General features: G+C 42.4%; 2 protein-coding genes across 8 annotated transcripts in view; both read right to left on the bottom strand.

The window, feature by feature from the left end:
• TMEM275 (transmembrane protein 275) overlaps positions 1 to 9969 on the bottom strand; it is a 46848-nt gene extending 36879 nt beyond the window's left edge. The window contains exons 1-2 of the mRNA XM_056355375.1: positions 8733 to 9969; positions 6057 to 6208 (exon numbers count right to left, since the gene is read on the bottom strand). The gene's annotated coding sequence lies outside the window, so the exon portion shown is untranslated. The remainder of the gene's footprint in view (positions 1 to 6056; positions 6209 to 8732) is intronic.
• Positions 9970 to 10091: 122 nt separating this feature from the next.
• The window catches only part of LOC130156702 (MOB kinase activator 3C), a 58217-nt gene continuing 47179 nt past the window's right edge, over positions 10092 to 21129 (bottom strand). For 5 of the 7 annotated variants that reach the window (XM_056355373.1, XM_056355365.1, XM_056355366.1 and 2 more), the window contains 7 exons: positions 19203 to 19307; positions 16124 to 16179; positions 15450 to 15545; positions 14308 to 14502; positions 13508 to 13672; positions 12850 to 12893; positions 10092 to 11922 (listed from right to left, as the gene is read on the bottom strand). In XM_056355373.1, coding sequence (XP_056211348.1) covers positions 11694 to 11922; positions 12850 to 12893; positions 13508 to 13672; positions 14308 to 14502; positions 15450 to 15545; positions 16124 to 16179; positions 19203 to 19307 — 890 coding nt within the window. In that variant the 3' untranslated portion in view covers positions 10092 to 11693. Of the gene's footprint in view, positions 11923 to 12849; positions 12894 to 13507; positions 13673 to 14307; positions 14503 to 15449; positions 15546 to 16123; positions 16180 to 19199; positions 19308 to 21129 lie in introns of those variants that run through there. The other 2 variants (XM_056355363.1, XR_008824569.1) reach the window with 2 other exon arrangements.

Below are 21129 nucleotides of genomic sequence, written 5' to 3'. Positions count from 1 at the left end.
CCATCCCAGTAGATTTTAATCACATGCCACCAAGACACATGCCTCTTCATCCATCTGCTCCTGGCTGCTGCCGGGAACCTTCCTGTCACCTCCGACTGCAAAAACAGCAGCTGCAATTAATAACGTGCAGACACTCTCAATTGCTCATCTTGGCAGCCATCTGGCTTCATGTCCCATATATCCCTGCTATGCAAAGCAAAAGGGTATTTTACTCCTGTCACCAACTGCTGAAGTATAGACTAAAAAACAAGCAAGACTGGTATGAAACAGAAGATAGATTATAAACAAGCAAGAGGACGAGAGGAGGGTGCTGAGCGATACATCCATGCAAACAAAAGGGGAGCTGCCTTCCAGAAGCAACAATTGTGAGTTCACATTCCCTGAGGACCCATTTTGAGCAATGCTCCATGAGCTCTCAGTCATTCATTTTGCTGGCTTTCCTTTGTTATTCTACTGTCATCATTTTTGTTCATCTCAATTTCCCTTCTCCAGGCTTTGAGTACAAACAAACATAATAAGTCAGATCTTTAACCGCTCTAATTTGGTGCAGTTCCCTGGATGTCCATATAGCAAGGCTGATTTAATTCAGCCTTATGCCTCCAAAGGACCCTTTAATAGCAATTACAGGCCAGATGAGTGGGATTTTAATTTCCAATTCAGCCAGTTTAGCTCAATTCAGAAGTGCCAAATTTTGCCCAGCTCTATCATTCAGCTCAATGTTCTGCATTTTACACAAATGCTGGTAACACAACAGGAAAGAAATTGGAAAAGCTCACTTTCTAGATGAGGACAACCTCTTGGAGCCATGTTTGTACAGTACCTAGCATAATAGGGACCTTTGGCATATATAAGGTTTTTAGATGTACATTTTTTAAGTCAACATTTGAGATAAGAGTTTCTATTGCATTAAGCATTCCCATGCTACATCTGCTGCTGAGAATTTGGCCCCAAGACCTAAGATGAGTATCTTCCCTGCCTTGCAGAAAACATTACACAGATAACGATGTTGAACTCAGATGCAGCACTTGGTGTAATTTTAGTTCAGCTGCAGAATTTCACTGGGCAGGGATTCAAGATGAAAGTTCTGGTCTCGGGCAAGCTGCTGGCTGGCAGGAGGACCCAACTAAGCCACATGGGCTTGCATTTCTGCCTGATTCCCAAGTTATGACAGTTACTGTCCTGCAAAGGAGACGAGGGACCTTGCAAATGTCCTCCCAGGTGGGACCCTTTAGGCACACAGAGCTGCTGAACCCTGCTCTGGTAAGCTGAGGTGGGGATCCAGGAAAGAACAAATGCAAGGACTAAACGTTTGTCTGAAAAATGCCAGTGTGAATCTTGATCTGAACAAACTCAAGCCAATATGATTTTAATGCTATTTTAAAGGGGATTAAGCAATATGCAAAAATGCATCACATCCATTTATTTTTTTTTAAATCCCACGTGTGTTACACAGACCATAAAACATTCAGCTTAAAAAAAAAAAAGAAAAAGAAAAAAGAAAAAGGCTTGCTGTCTATACAAACCATATTCACATAAACATGGAAAGAAGCAGAGCTGTCAACAGATATACCGATACCCACCCTCCTTCCATGCACCCTTCACTTTCGTACTTCCTTTTCCTGTGTGGGGTTTGGGTTTCTTTCATTCTGTTTATTTTTTCTTAACAACTTAAGACAACAACATTTTGTTCTGTATTTCCACAGCTATTCCATGGTGATTTGTTAACGATGTTGGGTTTGCAGTCAAACTACTGGAAACACAAAAAGCTGGCAAGCTGCTTCCCTCATTAGGGAACACAGCTCTCAAGTGCCAGCCTATTAGCTGAATTATTCAACACAAGAAAAAACACATGACAAATAAAAAAAAAAAATAGTTACAACAAGAGTGGGAAGGGAAGGGAAGCTTATTGATTTCCGTGCTGTTGGAAAAGTTTGGCAGCATTCCTCAAAACTCAGTTTGGGATTAAACCCATCTAAGGCACTCAGGCAAGGCTGAATGGCTGCACAGAAGCAGACAGAAGCTGGCATTCATAATTCAGATATTGGACTGTATTGTTTCTGTCTTGAACTGATAATGAAGAAGCCCAAGGGGGCAATATTTCCAAAACCATAACGTAAGGAATCTGTTTATGTTCAGTTTGTGAGTAACTGGTGGTTTTGGAAATCTTCCACATCCAGCCACAGGCTTTAAGCATTGAAACAACTCACCAGGAGGATCCACAGTAATAGTTTGTGTGTGTTCTTATTGTGTAATAAATACCATGTAATTCAGAGGAGCTTAACCACCCATGAGAGAAGAGCGCGTTGCCTCATGTGCCAATGGCAAGAAGAGTTGACGCATGGCAGTTTGTGCCCTTAGGAAAGCTAAGAACCGGATCAAAAACTCTGATGGGAAAGTCAGGATTATCTGTAACCTGAAAAGATGAAGATTCAGGCACAAAATTGAGCAGGGTGGTCAAGACCTTGAGGATCCTCATCTTGCTGGGGAACTGCATGCAAGTGGGCAAAACCAGGATCACAGTCTTAACCCCTGAGGGAGGTGACTAGGGACACAGCCTCTGGTGAGAGATTTCATCCACATGAGAGGTAAACCAGAGCTGGTATCTTGGAGAAACCTCAAGATTATGGAATGAAGTCTTCTGCTGTAGAAGTTAGTATGCAGGCTGGACTGCAGAGGAGCACACGGACAACTGCCCCTACTCCAGAAGCAGCGTGGACAGGGGAGAAGGGTGTTATTTGAAGCATTCAGAAACAGGGACTGTGTGATTTAGGTATCAACTGGTAATCAGAAGTAGAAGAAATCTGGACTTGTCAAAGCATTTTTGGCTATTCCAAAAATACTGAGAAATAGGGAAGAAAATAGAAAAATCCTCACGAGAGCTGTACTTTTTCTTACAGCTGTACGTTTCTCCTGTTAAAGCAAAAGGCAATGAGTTTTATGAAACTTCATAAGCTATAGTGATCTGCATGTGATGTTAGGAAGACAAAACCTGAATCCAGAGATGTGGGAAGCGTGTCCTTTAGCTACTGCAGGGCCTGAAAGAGCAGTGCTGCTTATGCAGCAGACTACCACCCACTCACTCGTCCCCAGGCAGGTTCTTCCCTTTACCCAGAAACACTGTACAAGTAGATTTTGTATATTTTTGTGAAGAGTTTGGTTATGCACGCATCTCATGTGTAAACATAACTTCAGTGGTGATAGCCCCTGAGAGGAATCTGCACAGAAGCCAGAATTTTTGTGCCACAGTTGTGCTGACAGGGTAAGATCCAACAAATCAGGAGGAAAGCAGCAACAATGGAATTAATCAAGCAATTAAATCATTTTAGTTGATGGCCCCGACAAAAAGAGAAGTCGGGCAGTGAGATCTACTGATGACACTGAGCCATCACTTAGAAGAGGGCCAGAATATCACAAGCAGGATGCTGAGCACCTCAGTAAATCTAACAGGGCTGAAATTCAGTAGCCGACAGCAATGATATTAGGGAGCAATTAGAATTTTTGCTGTGAGAGTGGAGACTTGACCTCTGGTCTACTGTTCCCAGAGGAGAGGAAAGGACTGGGTTTGCAGAAGCAAGTTAGTGGCTGCAAATACGAACACACCAGAGAAATCTTAGTATGATCAGGTGAGAGATTTCTGGGGAGAAGGGAAGCACGCTGCTGGTGTGTAAGACAGTGACATGCCTTAGTGCACGCAGCTGGAACCAGAATGGGGGGCTTTCCCCATCCAAAGGGCTTGGCGTATTTACCTGGACATGCAAAGGCTGAGAAGGAATGTGATCACAAGGAACAATGTTTAGAAAAGTAGGTATATTTGCATTGGAAGATGAGGTCATTGCATGAATTAAGGGGTAGAGTGTGGCTACAGATTTGTTCAGATGTTCTCTTCAGTCTCTCCTCCAGCCTTCACAACAGCCCAGACCTCTCACGGCATCTGTACATGGCTCTGAAAGAGGGAAAGGCAAGTAGCCCTGACTTCCAGCACAGAAATTGAACTAGAAGGCTTACATCACTTCCAGCCCCATGAAGGGCTCGAGGGAAGCCACGAGACACAGACTGGGCAGACAGAGCAGCTCTTCTTGGAGTAGCTCCAGTGCCAGCTTAGTGTCTTCCCCTGAAACCCACTAGATTCTTCATCCTTTGGGATAATGGGCGTGGGGGGAAGTGCAAAACCAAAATACTAACAGGATCACTTTCAGATGACAGTATTTGGTGTATGCTTGCAATGCTACACAGAGAATAGCTGGTAGATCTATATCGAGAGGACCAGTCCAAGTTGCCATCTGATCTCCTAAAAATCCACCCCCATCATCCCAGTTGTTTAGAATCAGAGGCAAATTGGCCAAAATGACTTGGTTGAGACTTTGGCAAAATTTTCCACACAATCAAGAAGGCAGGGGAGAAACTACTAGTCTTGAGGCCTGTTTGACTTTGCCATTGGTTAAAGCAAAGACCTTGCCGCTCCACAGACCTCAGGCAATGCTTGGCATTAGGAAGTGGGCTGACAATGGGTAATTAATCAGAAGGCAGTGCAATTGAACACTCCCACTGCTGCTCAATTAATCTGATCGCTTTCCTTATAAATTCACAATCGCAGCCTGTGACTACAGCAGACCTTATTTATATGCCAGAGAGGTTTCCAGTCAGGATCAGGCTGTTCTGTGTTTCCAGCTCAAGTCCTAGGGCTGTGGTGAAGCCACTAGCACAGATACCACTGCCGGCGTTCTGCAGTGAAACTGCAAAGCTTGCAAAGCTGCCCAAGTGGTTTAGACCTCAAATGAAAAGAAGTGGGATGGCCAAACCTCAGAGGGCCTTCATGGTATTTCCAGCAGGAGGTGGAGCCTGTTCCAGTTTCAAGTAAAACTTGAAGTAAATTGCTCAGAACAGGGGGCAGTTTTACAGATGTCCCTTCCCACATTTCAATGAAACTGAGAGCAGGTGTAGGGATGAGAGTGAAAGCACTCTGCTCTGATGAAACACCATGAAAATGGCTTTGCAGGGCACGATAGCACTGTGAGACAGTTTAAGGCAGAACATGAGGAAAGCTGCATCCAGTTGCTGCTGGAAGGACACATGGGGTATAAAAGACATTTTCGCTAGCCAGAGGTGGCATGATCCTTTCCCAAAACACAGCAAAGAGCATGTTCTGGATGGCATCCCCCACTTAGCTTGGAGAGCGCTGGCAGTCTGCTGTAAACAGCCTGAAAATGCCCAAACGAGGTTAGGATTACTTTGTACAGCAGCAAGGGTATGGCAGAGCTTAATATAAGAGGAAACCAGCCAGTGTGGGACCAAGGCTTGCTGCAGTCAGTTGGAAGCTTTGTACTGAGCTCAGTGCTTAGGATAAGCATGGAAGGCATTTGCTCCACAAAATTTTTTCATGGCAGGGATATACATTTTTCTCTGAAAACACCACATCCATATGGATAATGTCACACAGAAACAAAACAAAACAAAAAAACCCTCACAAAACCAAAACAAATCTCACTTGTCACTTATGAAAAGGAATCCGCTCCTGGATCATCCCAACAGTGCTGACTGCAGCCATTTCTGCCCATTCCTCTCCAGCATCAATTATTGTCTCAGCCCAATGCAACCTCTCACTTTCATTCACCTCCCCTCTGCTAGAGAAGAAAAGCCAACCTGCTTCATCCACTATGACCAGAAGCAATCAGATGGTCACTGACAGAAGCCCCCAGCAAAGCTTAGTGACAAAGCAGGACCATCCGCACAGGTCTCCAGCAATCAGCTATTTCTGCTCATAACAAAAGGATGTTGCAGCTCTTGCACCCCCAAAGCTAGCAGGTAGTACCCCAAAAAGCAATTCTCAGTTCTAATACAAAACAGCAGGCACAGCAACCACAAAACAACCCAGCATACTGGTCAAGCCAGCTACAATTAAGCCATATAAAACATCAGTAGAGAAACAGGTATAACTTTCATTGCCTCCGGTGACTCTTTTAAAGCTGGAACAGTTTGTATTGGGATCATTTCTATAAACCAGCTCTCTGACTGAAGAGGAAAAGACTTCACTATTCCCACATTCCCAGTTCACCAACCTGTGTCGCAGTCAGTGTCTGCTCTCCTCCTACATGTAGCTCCATGAGATGTTTCTCCATTTCATTCCACAGCAGTCTCTAGAGGCTGTGGCAGTCTGCAGGAACACTCCTGGGCTAAGCAAGCAGATCTAGAGCTGCTGCAAGGTGAACATCTGGATAAAGAATAAGGTGAAACTAGGGAATAAGAAAAGGAGCACGAAATAAATGAGGCAACTCTGCTTTCCCCACAGGCAGCTTGGAGCTGGGTGCAGGCATTACAATTCCCAAGGCAGAAAAAGTTTCTCAAGTCCAGAGAGCAATGACTTAGGGTAAGGGAAGTCAGGGAGATAAGATTCACACCCATACACATACATAGTGTTGCCTAATAACTGGCCACAAGATTTTGATCAGATGTGGTGCCAGGTTAGGTCATGAACTTTGTTCTGGATCAAACAGAAAGCGCCAGACTCTGAGCTCCTTTGTATCTTCTGCCATGCAGAGTCCTTGCCCGCTTCTTGCTTTGCAGAACATTTCAGGAGGCCCCATTCCCCCTTCCCTCCCACTCCACAATGAATCAGAGCAAAGCTGCTGAACTGGGGCTGCTTGTCACCCTGCCAAACTTTGCTAACCAATCTTGTGTGAAAGCAGCTGTGACAGAAAATCCAGCGTCAAGTTGATCAGCTGGAAGGGACCCAGCAGAACACTGGTACTCTGTCTCACAACCACTGGATGAGTCAATTCTCAACATCCTTAGTATTAGAGATGTTGGACTGGGTGCAAGGTCCGATTCCCTGAACCAGCCCATGCCAGTCAGTCCCCACAAAATAATCTAAGGATGAAGCATTTCTTTCAGGGGTTTTCTTTTTCCTATTGGACAGAAATTTGTGGCTCAGTAATGTCTCCCTCCAGACATGAAACAGCTTTTTTGCAAACATCATCAGCAAAATGACACCATTGCTTTTACAACTTTTTTTGTTTTCTTCCCGGAGAAGTGCATTTCTGTGCTTGGAGCATTTTAAATGCACTGATTGAATCTGCCAGGGGTAACCAAACACACACATTGCATGGGAAATACAACAAAGAAAGGAAGGAAGGAAGGGTACAAGCAAATATTTCTTCAGGATTGTTAGGCCTTTCAGTTACCATGGCAGTATGTTTCCATGGAAGCCAAATTTGAAGCCTGTTGCTGCCACTGGAGTGGCCCAAAGAAATTATTAGTTTTGAAAATTAACCAAGCTGCTCTCTACCTTGAAAGCCAGCCCACCCACAGCTCTCAAAAAAATAACAGCATCTTTCCATCCCTGATAAAGGATTCAATAAACATGTGGGGAATGAAGAAAGAGAATGCCACACAACGAAAAACAGGAGCTTGCTTTTATGCAACCAACAATGCAGAAACCGCACCTGTAAAAGCACAAGCACAAGGTTGAATGCACTTTGTAAAATACTGCACGTCAAGGTCAGCAAAATCCTACAGAGCATCCTGTGCCACTGGCTCCCACGGGGACAGAAAGAATACTTTGAGACTAATGCTGTTTGGTTGCTATTTGTTTGAAATTACCACCACCACCCTTCGTTGTGCTGATGCCTCTCCCTTGGTTTGATCACCCACCTACCAGGAAAAGTTTGGGAAGGGGAAGGAGAATTTTCCAGGGGGGGCACCTTAACATTAAAGATCACCTTAGTTGCTTTGCTTCTCTCCTTGCTGGTCAGAACATATTTCTGATTTCTTGAAAGTCACTTTTCACCTTACCCACCCCATTTTCCCCACCAAAAGCCATTTTCAACAGCCTCTTTCATTTTTCAGAAGCCAGGGAGCCCACATAGGTTGCCTGGTGTATTTTATCACTAGTAACTGAAAAAGCACAGCACAGATTCAGCCCTTTCCAAAGGAGACATGGTGGGATTCAGTGATGAATCGAAGTCACACTTCTACAGGCTGCCCGAACAAAAGACATTCAGGTGACAAGAGCACACCCTCACTACTTTAAAAGGACAGATCACAGAGTCTCTGCATTTAGTGACTTCTCACCTAGAAACAAGTGCCTCTTCCCCATCGACATGAAAAAAGCATCATGAAGGCCTACTAAATTAGACCTTCTGGGGATAAAATGCCTAAAGAAATTTGGACTCTCATTGAAAAATAAAGACCAGAGGGAAAGGGGCACCTGTGATAAGAGACTGTTGGACCATCAGCTGAATCTGACTTCTCATATTGAGGAAAAGAAAGATCTAACATCTGTACCACTGGAACACTGCTATTGTGCCACCGCTACAAGGTCTCCTGTGCTCCCTGCTACCTCTCTTGCCCAGAAGGAAGAGGGAGAGAGAAACAGCTTGTTTTAAAGTACAGGTCAAACAAAAGCATTTGACTTGAATATGGCAGATTTCCTTTGAAAGAAAGGCGAGTACAAATAAAGGGCCTGTCACCTGGTTTGGCATCCCTGCTCCTTTCAGACTTCACTGGAAAAGGAACTAAAACCCACCGTGTTTGTCACAAATGGGCTGATCTGGTTATGCCAGGTGTGAGCCTCACAGGGCACTGGGGAGTGCTGCATCCTGTTTCTCTGGCAAAATAACCTTCCCCACCCAAAGGTTACAAACTCTTAGCCATAGACATCCAAAGAAACTAAAAAAATTACTCTGCAAGAGGCAGTCAAAACAAGACCACACCTGAAAGCAGAACAACTGGCTTACATCAGCACTTCTTCCCGCTTGGAGAGGTTTTCTTAGTTCACAGCATTACACAGCTCTGGCACCTACTGCTCCCTGCTGCTTGCCTTCCTCTCTGCTAGAGGTTACTGCCCTGTAGAAAAAGGAAAAGCATGTCCAGATTTTAGCTCTTCAGTGAAAAGCCAAACATCATCGCTTCAAGTCCTGAACAGACAAGTTTGCAAGTATGTACCAGTGGGAGCAAGGATGCTCTAATACAGGTCACATGCGGAGGTGGCTGCTGGCAGCACGCACCAGGCAGCTGAGAGCAGGCAAGAGCCAGATGGGCCCTACACCATCAGCTCAGAGGCTTGTCAGAACCGCCAGGCAAAGTTTAACCATTTAGAGCAAGTCCTGCTGGGCACTTCAAGTGTTTCACATGCCAGTGCTTAAAATCCTTTGCATTGCACGCATGCGACAGCTAAAGCAATCTCCATGCTGGAGGAGGCTTCAAACCCAGAGAAATACTTGTCCACCTAGACTGCAATTCTACTAGCTGAAGGTAACGGCATGAATATCTCCAAACTAAGGTTTTCTCTGGACATTTTGCTCTCTCCTCCCAAGCTCTCTTTCGTAAAGGGAAAGCCAATCTGGCTAGCAAGCCAGTTTATTCCTCGCTGTGAAGATGACACGTGTATTGGATTCACTTTCCACACTGGGTTCTGGAGACAGGGGGGAAAGGACTGACTGTCCAGACCAATAGTTCACCTAAGAACACTGAAGCAGCAGCTTTGGTCTTAGCCCCAGAGTGAGTTAGTGGAGCAAACTCTACCACCAGTGAAAGGCAGCAGGTGCAGAGCAAAGTCTGTAAAGAGCCACTTACCAACACTTGAATAAGTCTACCAGACCCTGTAGTCTCTGGGCAAGCAGCACCATTAACGTCCCCTTTTCACACCTCCATGGTAATGCTGCTGCTTAGACTTCTAGAGTCTGAAAAGCTTCGGGGCTCCATCCAAGAGGAGTATTTTGCATCATACCACCACTCCTGGTCAAGCTTCCGGACTTTTGCTTCATGCACAAATCAAAGGGAAGAACACAAAATGTAACAGTGCAGATGACTGAGGGGACAGTGAGTTCAGGAACTTATCTGATCTCTTATGGAAGTCAAAAGATCACAGGATCCCTTTCCAACCCTCTCTGTGTAGTCATATCTTCATTTTACCTCAAGAGAGCAGAGATCACAGGAGCCTCCAGAGACTGATAAAGCAACAGAAGAGGGAGGTATGCTTAGTCTTCAGGGACTTAAATTGTCTTAAATCCAATATCACACAGAGAAGGAAGTAATCCTCTATTTTTCTATGTCACCAAAAAAATTAACAGGACAAACCACACAGAACTGCCAAATGTGTTAAATCCGTAACTTAAAGCGTTTTAATAAAAACAAAGCAAAAAATACATTTCATAATCTGCCCACTGTCACAATGTATAAAATGTTTTAAATAACTTTAATATTAGTCACAAAATACAGCATGTTGTATAAAAATAGTTGTATACACACTGCTAAAAGATTATGTAAAACCACTCTGAATAGGCCATGCAAAGACATTCAGCTTTGACCTTTCAATTTCCAAGGGCCTGTTGGATCTGCTACTTTATTTCTTCTCATTCTGCTTGGGAGGGGTTTGTGCTGACACTTGGGGGCCGCCGCCTCCTCCCCCTTTCCACCCTGAACAGAATGCCCTGGCAAAGGGTTTCAGAAATGGCTGCAAGTTAAGGCGCATCACATCAGGCATCTTAGTGGCCCAATTTTCACAGCTTGCTTTTCAGAAAGTGCTCAACATCCATGCCCTTCCCCATGGGCACCTCACCTTGGCCACTCAGAATCTTCAGCTTTTCAGCCAGTACCTTTCCAAATTGCCCCTGACCCTTGGTGCACCACAGTACTAGAACTGGAAGCAAAAATCTATAGACACCAGCCTGAGATCACCGCAGGAGGCAGAATGCAACAGCTGCAGCACCATTTTTGTACAGATGTACCTCTGCATTTGATAATCTTAAATTATTCGCACACCAAAATTCACTGAAGCCTGTCCATTCACATTAAGAACTTCAGGCAACACACACAAAAGGACTTGGAGAAATAGTAGTTTACAGAAAGGAAGGCATAACTGAGGATAGCATTAATATAGAAGAAAACCCAGATACAAAATATAAACTGTTTGATAAACAATCTGTTAGATGGTGGTTATAAGGCTTAAGAATGTAACTGCCAGAGAAAGAGACACACTGGACAACAGAAAAAGATTATATGGGGGACATTTTAGTGAACAATATGTCACATGAAGAAAAACACACCCCTGGCTTTCATCCCACATTCTGACACAAACTATCAACAGAATAGAAAAAAAAAGCAACTCAGTCCTCTTCACCTCTACAAGCCTGAGCGATCCTTGCACCTTTACAGCATCATCCTCATACAATTTAAGCCTAGTGAAGGCAATGGAGGCAGGTATCTACCCAGTCATTATCTTCATTTCCCGAGTCTACAGAATGAGGGAAGGGCACTGCTGTTGAAAACAGTCCCTGCTGCTGACACTAGCAGCAGCGCCCTGCAAGATGTGCCATCAAGAGAGCAGCCATAGGCAGGGAGAGACCTGACGCTCTGCAGGGCAAAACGGGGTTTTTTTTTCCTGATGTTTTCAAGTTCGCATTTTAAAGTGTGCTCTTCCAAGAGGAAAATAAGGAAAGCTTAGTGCTTTATCACCTCAAATAATCCAGCAGCAAACCCATCTTTTCCAGTTTAAAAAGATCGGTTAAATTATCTTAATGCACCAAATCTGACAGGCAAAACACATTCCCATAAAAAACTGTCCCCTTAAAGTTACAAGTCACATCACAAGAGCAAGCTTCTAACCAAAGTGGCAGAAGCAGAGAAGCTTTTACCAGTGCTAAAAATCCCAAGTAAAAACACAGGCTGATCTTGCCAATCCATAGCAGGAAAGAAGTTTAAAAGGCTTTATGGGGAACTGGCTGAAAGTCACTGTTTCTGGTGGCGTGTGTCATTGCTCTGCGCTTGGCGAGGCGGGACTTGGATGGAGGTGAAAGCTTCATGGAGCACACAGCGTGGGCAACATTCTCCTGCTCTGCGCTGAGGTCATTCTCGTGCTGAGACAACTGGCGGTTAAGGGCTATAGCCTCAGCAGCAAAAAGTGTCAGGTCTTTTGTGCTACTGTTCCTTTCAAGGGAAAAGGAGAAAGGAGTTACAACACACAGAGTCACGTCACCTGGTTACCCTCACAGCAGAGTATTTATTTCCAGGCAGTTTTATTTCTCCTATCGAAACAGACACAGCAGGCAAAAAGACTAGTTAATATCTGCACCTCTCCTCATTGTGAGGACCAGCAATATGTAACAAAAACACGCTGAGTTTTGGAACAGCCACAGCGCTAGTCCTCATTCTGCCAAGAACTTCCGACATAAAGCCAAGAAGCCACCTGAGATGCCATGCTTAATTTCTACACGTTATAACAGGATGGGCATGTGGGGCAATACCATTGTCTTTCTTCAGAGAACTGCAATCGCACTACAATTGCGCATCTGGCTTCAGGAAATTAATTTCTGATGGGAATAACCACCTGGAATTGCCAGTGGCAGATACAGAAATAACAAGAGAGATGTGTGACTCAGGCTCTCGGGCATACAGAATCTGCCATCAAATCACTTTAAATGAGGCTTGCCCTGCTCACAGCTAAATTGACGTTGTAGTTGCTGGTGATCACTGTGTAAGTCAGATACGAGTCTGTGTATATTATTATTATTCACCCACCAGAAAGCAGTCTCTTTGGATAATACATGCCTTTATGTCTTTTTTCCCCCTCTTGGGCAGCAAACTGCCAAAACCATCATTATTTCCTGACTAAGATTAGCACTGCACTGCAGGAATCCTCTCCAATGCCTTTCCCACAAACAAGCAAGATTAGAAATATTAAAGCTCTCATTTTTCTCTTCGGATCTCATGTTCTTGACAAAATTAGTGCTGCACATTTATGAAATTCCACTCTCAACCCAGGATCTTACCCCCTGATTTGTCACCTCCCATCTCTCCCCATTCTTTCAGTGATTATTCCTGGCCAAGTTTATAGACAATAAAAAAAAAAATTACCTTTGAAGAACTTGAGGGGTAGGTAATCCCCTTTCAGGAGCCTGCTAGAAGAAGCAGTTAAAAAAGTTAGTTATGTATTAGCTGGGAATCAAGCTTTCCCAAGAGAGAGTGATAAATAGGTGACACCCCAAACTAATGGATGCTGCATATAAACTAATTCACTGTGGGTTTAGAAACCACTGTTGGTTTACAAATCACATTTCATAGTTTGTCTCCCCTCACAAGAAGACACCACAGTTGGCAGGTATAAGACTAAAGCTTTAGAAGCTCTCCAGAGGTTCTATCCCTTCTTTCCTCAATTGGGAAGCAAAAGAGGACACTGCCGGTCTTTTAAAACCGTATCTACCAACATTCTGCATTACTGTATTAAAGAGTAACATAATAATCTGTGTACTGCAGCACTTTGTATTCACAAGAAAGCCATTTAAAATGCATGAAGCAATAATATAAAAAAAACCCACACACTTAAAGCTTGACAGATTCATCCAAATATTTACCACACAGAGCTCCAGAAAGAATAAAGCCACTGTGTATCGTTTAATTAGCCAAGATAAGAGCACTAAAACACACAATGACTACTAAAAGTTCAGAGACAGGGAACAGCTTGTCACTTTGGAAGAAGACTAACCCTTAAAAAAATATAAAGGGGGATACGTACTCCTTGAACCCATGGATGTTGCAAAACTTGAGCAGCACTAAGTCGTTCTTTGGCATCACAAACCAGCAACTTTGAGATGAGATCTTTGGCCTCAGAGGATATGTGTGACCAGTCCTTGTCAGGAAATTCATACTTGCCTTCCTGAATGCTCTCAAAAAGCTTGTTCTAGTAAAGGAAAAATCCTTTAATTTAAATAGAGTGCAACCAGAAGAATTCTCAAGTGGAATTCTTCTCACTCAATTTTATTCACCTAATGTGGTAGGTGACAAGTGAAACCATCCACTGTCCTTATGGAGTCAACAGAGAGTGACAAGTAGCTCTACAGTGATTCAGTGCATCCTAAGATGGACACGATACATTGCTGAAAACACCTTCCCCCACCACCCTCCCCTGTAACAGCACAGCCAACATACTCAGCTTTTAGAAAGAGTGAATTCAGGCCATGCATGGAGACTCTCTTGGGGCTCAACTTTTATCTGAGAAACTGTGGCGACTACCATAAACCGCATCAAGAATTACAGAACACAGAGGATTGTGGGGTGGGGGAGAGGATGAGGAAAAGCTCCGAGACCTCACATCAGGCAGAGAAAAAAAGCAGTTGCCAAACCTTACTTTAGAAAGGGATATCATCATTCAGCTTCTGTATACCACCTGCACTTCTCAGCGACAGCTTATCCTCCCAGATAACTGGCTAGGTTACAAACATAGCTCTTCACTGCTGGCATTGCGGCAAACCTTACACCCTAAGTTCACAGGGCAAACTACACACTCCCACACGTGCCCAGAACATGTGCATTCACCTGGCAAACTCTGCAGACTTCTCCTCTGTCCCAGCCACAGTCTGTGCCACAGTTGCCCACAAAAGGGGGGTAACCGCTGAGCATGATATACAGGATCACTCCCAGGCTCCAAAGATCACACCGCTTATCATAGAACGTGGCTTCCTCCATGAAGACTTCAACCACTTCAGGTGCCATGTACTCTGCAGACCCACACTAGGAAACCAAGTTCACGCAAGTTTCAAAGGGAGGGTCAAATCAAGACAAGACTCAGGCTTATTCTCCTCTACAGTAGGTGACTTGTTCAAAAAGCAGAATCAGGCATCAGGGACTATTGACATTTACTGCAGGTTTTGTTTCATTAAGCCAAATGACAACTGCTGCATCTCTCAAAGGTTAAATGGAATTGCCAAGAGATTTGAAACATTTTGTGAGTGTACTGCACAGAGAAAAAATTAACACATTTCAGGTGTAAGGACCACAGAGACCTCATAGAAGGCAAAAGAGTTCCTACTGTTCTTTAGCAGAAGCATAAGCTGTTCCATATGAATTTATGATCCTTTACAAAGGGTCAAAAAATTAATTTACACACTTCAAGTTTTTAGATCTTATCCATTAGTTATCAGGCCTTTCAGAAAGTAAACAAATACATCATGGGAGGTGATTTCCATAGCAGACTCCTGCAAAAGTGTCAGATTTTTCTTTCACAGTAATGCAGTAAGCATAGTACTAGTTTTTCAAACTAATGTGTATCATAAAGCTACACACCGATTACAGAGCATCCCCCTTAGCTCATGGGTCTTAGCTACAGAACCCAAATGTGGCAAAATGAACGCAAAACTAAGGTTCAAACTCAATCCATAAGCACATAAAAAACCTCTATGAAAGCTTCCTCATTTGATGGGAGTAAGAGATGAACAGGATCAATGTGTTACTTGCTGGCCAACAGGAGAATTAACACAGTGAGACCCCATGAACCTGTATATTTGTTCTATGACTGGGAAATCCAAGACAATACTTACCACACATACACCTGCTTTAAACGAACTGTCTACTGCTGGGTGTTACTTTGTGGTAAGCCCTTCAGAAGCTCACCTCTGGCGACAAGAAAAACTGTTTTATGGTAGAGGAGAAAAAGCATGAAGCTACAGTAGATCTCTTACCGGCGTTGTTAATTCAGGAGTAGTTATTGGAGTACACGCACTGTTCAACTTCACCCCACTACCAAGATCAAAGTCACATATTTTTACCGGTGATACCTAAAAATGGGGACAAAGCAGTAAGAGGTCCAGAAGACTGGGATTAATGCAATATGTATGAATACAGCACCAGGTGGAAAACCCCAGGACAGAACACAAATTGGTCTAGCAGCACAGCTAGTGAAACCCTGTCTCTTACAGCTATATTCCACTCCTTGCATTTGCCACCTCTGCCTCAGTTGCTCCCACACCACTAGTATCTGATCCAGCTACACTTTGCGTTTTTTATTTGGTTAGGCAAGTGCCAGTACACACTAGGGCAGTTTGGGAACTATACATAACATGACCAGCTGGCCTGTTGCTTGTCCCATCTGGGTACTGCCTCAGAACAGATGAGGTGCTCAACTGCAATTGCCATGCCCTCTCTAAGAACAGTTGGCTTTTTATCCCTTAGCCAGATGCTCACATTTTCACATCCCAAAGAATTTAGTCTCTTTCAGGCTTCAGTTCTGTCAAATGTAGTTGAAGTTCACCAATGGGTTCAAAAGTTTTCAAGAAGAGACAAGACAGAACATGAGGGCTGTTTTTGGAAACCAGCTTAAAAAATACCCTGCAGAAAGCAGAGACAAGAGTAGCACCTTTTCTGGGGATTCGCACAGGATGTTTTCAGGCTTCAGGTCCCTATGAGCAATACCTAAACAAGAATATAAAATACTCATTAGAAAAGATACTCTCCTGTTTTATTTCTCATTACTTGTCTTTTTTAGAGGATGGCCTGGGAAATATTCTAGGTCTGCGTTTGCTATAAAAGCCCCTGTTAATGATACTGCAAGTAATTTAATTGCAAAGTGTATTCACTAAATGTCACTGTTTCATCCTGCTATACCTTTACTATCTCTAAATGTACATGAGAGTCAGTCAAGCAAATAAAAACTTAACACTGGAACTTTTTCGCTTAGCCCAAATTAGTTATGTTAATTAAAACCAGCTTACAAAGATAGCTGACCTGTAGGCAAGTTTGTGTACACAGTTTAGTCAAAAGATTTTTGAAGCTTCTACAGTAAGGTCCTTTCTAGATAGAGAACTAGTGGTCTGCTGAACTCCTACCAGCACAGACAATACATGCATGACATGCTCTCCCCCCCAAAAAAAACCCCACCCAAGTTCGCAGATGAAAATATCATCCTTTAACAGTAAGGTATGCACTCACTGCTGAAGTAAAAGAAAAATTAAAGGCTTAGGTTGGAGATGAAGAGGAAAAGCTAAAGGAGAACAACCAAAGGTCATCTTCATTCATTCAACTGCTATCACAACAGGCAAATCCAACTCGGAAGCAAAGGTACCTATCCATGCAATTCATATGCAAAGGTAGTTCTGCGTTGTCAAAGCAGTTCTTCAAATGTCCAAACACACTATTTCTGGAAGTTCTCTGTTTAATATGATCACACTTAATGGGAATGCAGAGAATGTGAAGCAAAATAATCAAATCAAATCAGGAACTTGCTGTAATTTAACTGCACTCTAGCCTTGCTTAAAAACATTACAACCCAAGCATACTTGATACTACTTCAGAATACAAAAAAGAAAATATCCCACCAAATTCTCAGTAAGGGAGTTTCTAACACCTCCTCTCAGCACTTTCTACAACATGACTTAAAGACGTTAACAGCACAGCATAACACCAATCTAAAGGAATCAGAGCTTTCACAATAACGATACCGTTCAGAGTCCTTATACATGGAAGATGGCAAAACAAATACATCAAGGCGGCCCATGCTGACAGCAAGGCTGACAAAGCTCCCAGCAGTTGGCCTGGCTTGCAAGGTGAAACCCAACAGCACTTTTTTGTATCATTGCTTGAATTCATGTATCTGATCATATAACATTGTATTTTGCAGTTGCACACAGCGCTGAGAAAAGACAACAGTTTCCTTTAAACACTCCTCCAGTGGATTATTAGCAGTAAGGCACACATATCCCAAGTGGGTGTAAGGCAGTATTATCATCCAGCTAAGTTCTAAACTACTCCTGGTAAAAGAATTAGTTGTCCTCATTCCGTTGTTGTTTTTTTTTTTTAAAGCATCTAGCTATAGCACTTCACCATTAAGCTGTGCAATAAAATTGCTTTAATTTCCTGTTTACTTTAGTGGTCTGTATGCTACTTACTAATTATTTTAATGTCCCACAAAAGAACCATAAAGGGAACAATAAAATGCAAGGGGATGCTGTTGTAGCTGATTCTGCAAGCCATGTCCCCACTGTACCAATTCACAGCAAACAACAAGAAAGTGGATTGCTGCTCTAAAGCCTTTTAAATGAATCACTCTCCTCTTGTTTGGGGAAAGGAGAATTAAAACTAAAGTCTGAGAGAGAACTACAGAAAGGTATTAGCTGAGTTGACGTTTAAACTTCCTTGAACAGTGTTCCTAGAATTTCAGCAGTTAAGCAACTACTGTAGGCCTAACATCAAACTGTATTTCTCCACATGTTCAGCCTACAGTTTCCTGTTCCTCATTTGCCCTGTATCTCAAAGTCAAAGTCTTCCAAATACAGGTATTCAAAGACTACATTCTCTGCAGGTTTCAAGTTCAGTTATTACATAGACAGGCTATGACAATTACCAAAAACCTTAATCCGAACTAAGTTTGTTTCCACATTCAAGTTAACTTCTCATAACAGTCACAACATGTGAAAGGATCCATATTCCTCAGGTTTACTGCTTTATTCCCTATCCTATACTTTTTAATCGGTTCAACCTATCAAGGTACAAATGCTGATTCCAACTCAAACATATAAGCAGTCCTATGACTTACAAGTAAAGCCTACAATTAAACATTTATGGAACTGGGGCTAGTACTGAACAACTTAAGACAGAAAACATAGATCTGCTGAGATCTACCCAGCTAATCAGAATGGCAAATAAATGAGGGAAAAATTTATCAACATAAATAACCAATAAACACAGCCTCCAATTATATACCATTCTATTCACAGGTAATCACTGTAACCTTAACTGAAGCTGCTTAATCTATACAAGACCAGGTAATCATGAAATAGGAAAGATTTTGAAGTTATCTATCACACTCAACAAGAAGATTACTCTGGGATGACCGTAAAGCACACAGAAATTTTGAAAATAAAGTAGTCTCAAGTAGAAAAAGCAGCATGAAAGCATTTTAACATAGAATAACTCTCTACAAACAGAACTGCTTTTAAACCTGAGCAAACCCCAAATACAATTAGGGCAGCTTCAAACAAGGACTATGGTTTACTTGTAGGTGGTCTCAACCCAACAGTGGAGGTCTAAATGTAGAGACTAAAAACTACTACAAAGAGGTCTCGTAACCAGCAGAAATTCTGGGTAAATACAGAAAAGCATCTTTGTAGACCTGAAAGAGGAGGAATTTAAAAAGCATATTAGTTCCCTTTTGAGTAACCTTCACATGGTGGCTTAGGTAACTAGAACAAGCAAACAGATTCAACCCTAATGTTAATTCTCCCCATATGCAGATTTAACTTTTCTTCTTCAAAAGGCTCTATCATCTTGACACAGCTGATTATAATATTTTAATACAGTAATTTAAAGGAAAACAGTGTAAGTCATCTGGCATTTCTGTAAATAGAAATAAATCTAAACAGACTACTTAAAGATAAAACGTGCTCCATAACCTAAGTGTACAATATTAACTAGTAAAGATGGAGACAGCCTTCTCTTACCTTTTGTATGAAGAAAATCCAGAGCACAGGCAATATCTCTCACTACTTTGCTAGCTTCTCGTTCATTGAAGTGCTTTCGCTTTTGTATATGTGCCAGGATCGAACCTGTCAGAGTAACAGGTGAAAGGGAAAACCTTAGTATGAATGCTGCCTAAGCTGAGAAAAGGCTTTGTCAATATGATGATAAAAATGCAATAGCCACTACTAGCCTGCCATAAAGGGAGAACCGATCTCAGTGTGAGCAAGGCCAGAAATAACTTAGAAAAGTTATTTGCAACTAACACTCTGACCTAGTATCTTTACATGGCAGAAACTGAAGTGTCACAATCCCATGTTTTTATATGAGAAGAGCCTCAGAAAATGATGAGCTAATACCAAGTATCACAAATCTGTAACCTCATCTCTCATTTTTCTAACAGTCTTTCATAGCAGTCAACTTCCACGGACCAAACAGAGAAATGACTAAGAAGAAAGTTACAGCTGAGCAGCTTAAATACTTAAGAATGCTAGAACATAATTTTCAAACATGGCAGCCCACTAGTTTAAGCACATCGTAAGAGCAATTGCTTTACTGCCCCAGCACAGGACTTTTTTCCACACACTGTGGACAGTAGAGATTTTTACTGTTATTTCATTGCTATTGTGCTAATTATTGTAGTAGTAAAACATCAGCTGAGGATGTACATAGCATTTCAGCAAAACCCATCCTTTCCTGGGTCACAGGCGGCCATGCTCAAACTAACTCTCCTCACTTTGGGTAATGTGACAATTGAAACCCCACACTGGAAGTCAAATATACGTGTTTCTTGTCTCAACACCATCAAAACAGGACAACGTTCTACCTTTAAATAAACATTAAAATTCCCACTAACATCAAGGTAAGTCTCAGACTGACTTAAGGCAGAATTTGCCAAGGGATGTGAAAACTGGCAAAAGAACTCTCTAATATTAACATAATGAGGGACTGGTAGCTTGCAGGCAGAGCTCCACTGGTATCCTTTTAAGAGAGGATAAAGGGAGGTTTGACTCCTTATCTTCTTTAAGTGAATTCCATCAATCTTAAAAGATTAAAAATGTCTTTAGAAAACCAATTACATGTAGTCCAGAGATCCAAGCCCACTAAATAGCCTTCCATTTCCTTACTCAGAGAGGTATATTTTTAAAAGCAATCAGGCAGAGAAATTCAGGAAGTAACTGTCATTTGTTATTAGCACCCAATAACCGTCTTATATCTCAGGTGATTTCATTTTTATTCTTCAGTTCTAGATCTGGAAGTAAACCTCCCATTCTCTATCGCAGTAATTCCTATTCTTGTATCATCAATGCTGCTGCCACTCCTCCACAGTGAGAATTCTGAGAGGAAACAGGAAAGACAAGTCAAAAAGAAGAAAAAGGGACAAAGGACTCTTCAGATACGCTTTGACATGACAAAAGACTCTTCAGATATGCACAGACGTGCCATGTCAGATGGGTGGAAGAAGGCCATTTTGGACCAAGTTATCAGATTTTAAATACAGAAAGCTTCCCTTGCTGAAACCACCACTTTCTGGTTTGCTACAGATTTCTTGCGGGCACAGAGTTCAAAGGGTTTCCCTGGTATAGTTGATCTTTTCACCTTCAGAAATAGTTAACAGTTCTTGGATGTTTCCATCCCTGTGGACAAGAACCCAGACTTCGAAGGAAACAATACTGAGCAACCTGAAGCGCTCATTGCACTCAGCAGGTTTATTTCAGATTACTCTTCTGAATAGAGCTTATGTTCCAGACTCTCAGATAAGAACTGTATCAATATCAGTGAAAACATACTCTAAAAACTTTATATTCAGCTCACATAAAGTAACCCAACAAACAGAAAGACTAGCAGGGCACTCCTGCCACAGTCGTTACCACTTCTTCAATATTCAGAGAGAAAGCACCATATAGCACC

Source organism: Falco biarmicus, chromosome 11 (assembly GCF_023638135.1).
Source record: "Falco biarmicus isolate bFalBia1 chromosome 11, bFalBia1.pri, whole genome shotgun sequence".
Classification (NCBI taxonomy): Eukaryota; Metazoa; Chordata; class Aves; order Falconiformes; family Falconidae; genus Falco; species Falco biarmicus.
Note: the sequence above shows the minus strand (reverse complement) of the source record. Positions and strands in the feature narration are given on the sequence as shown.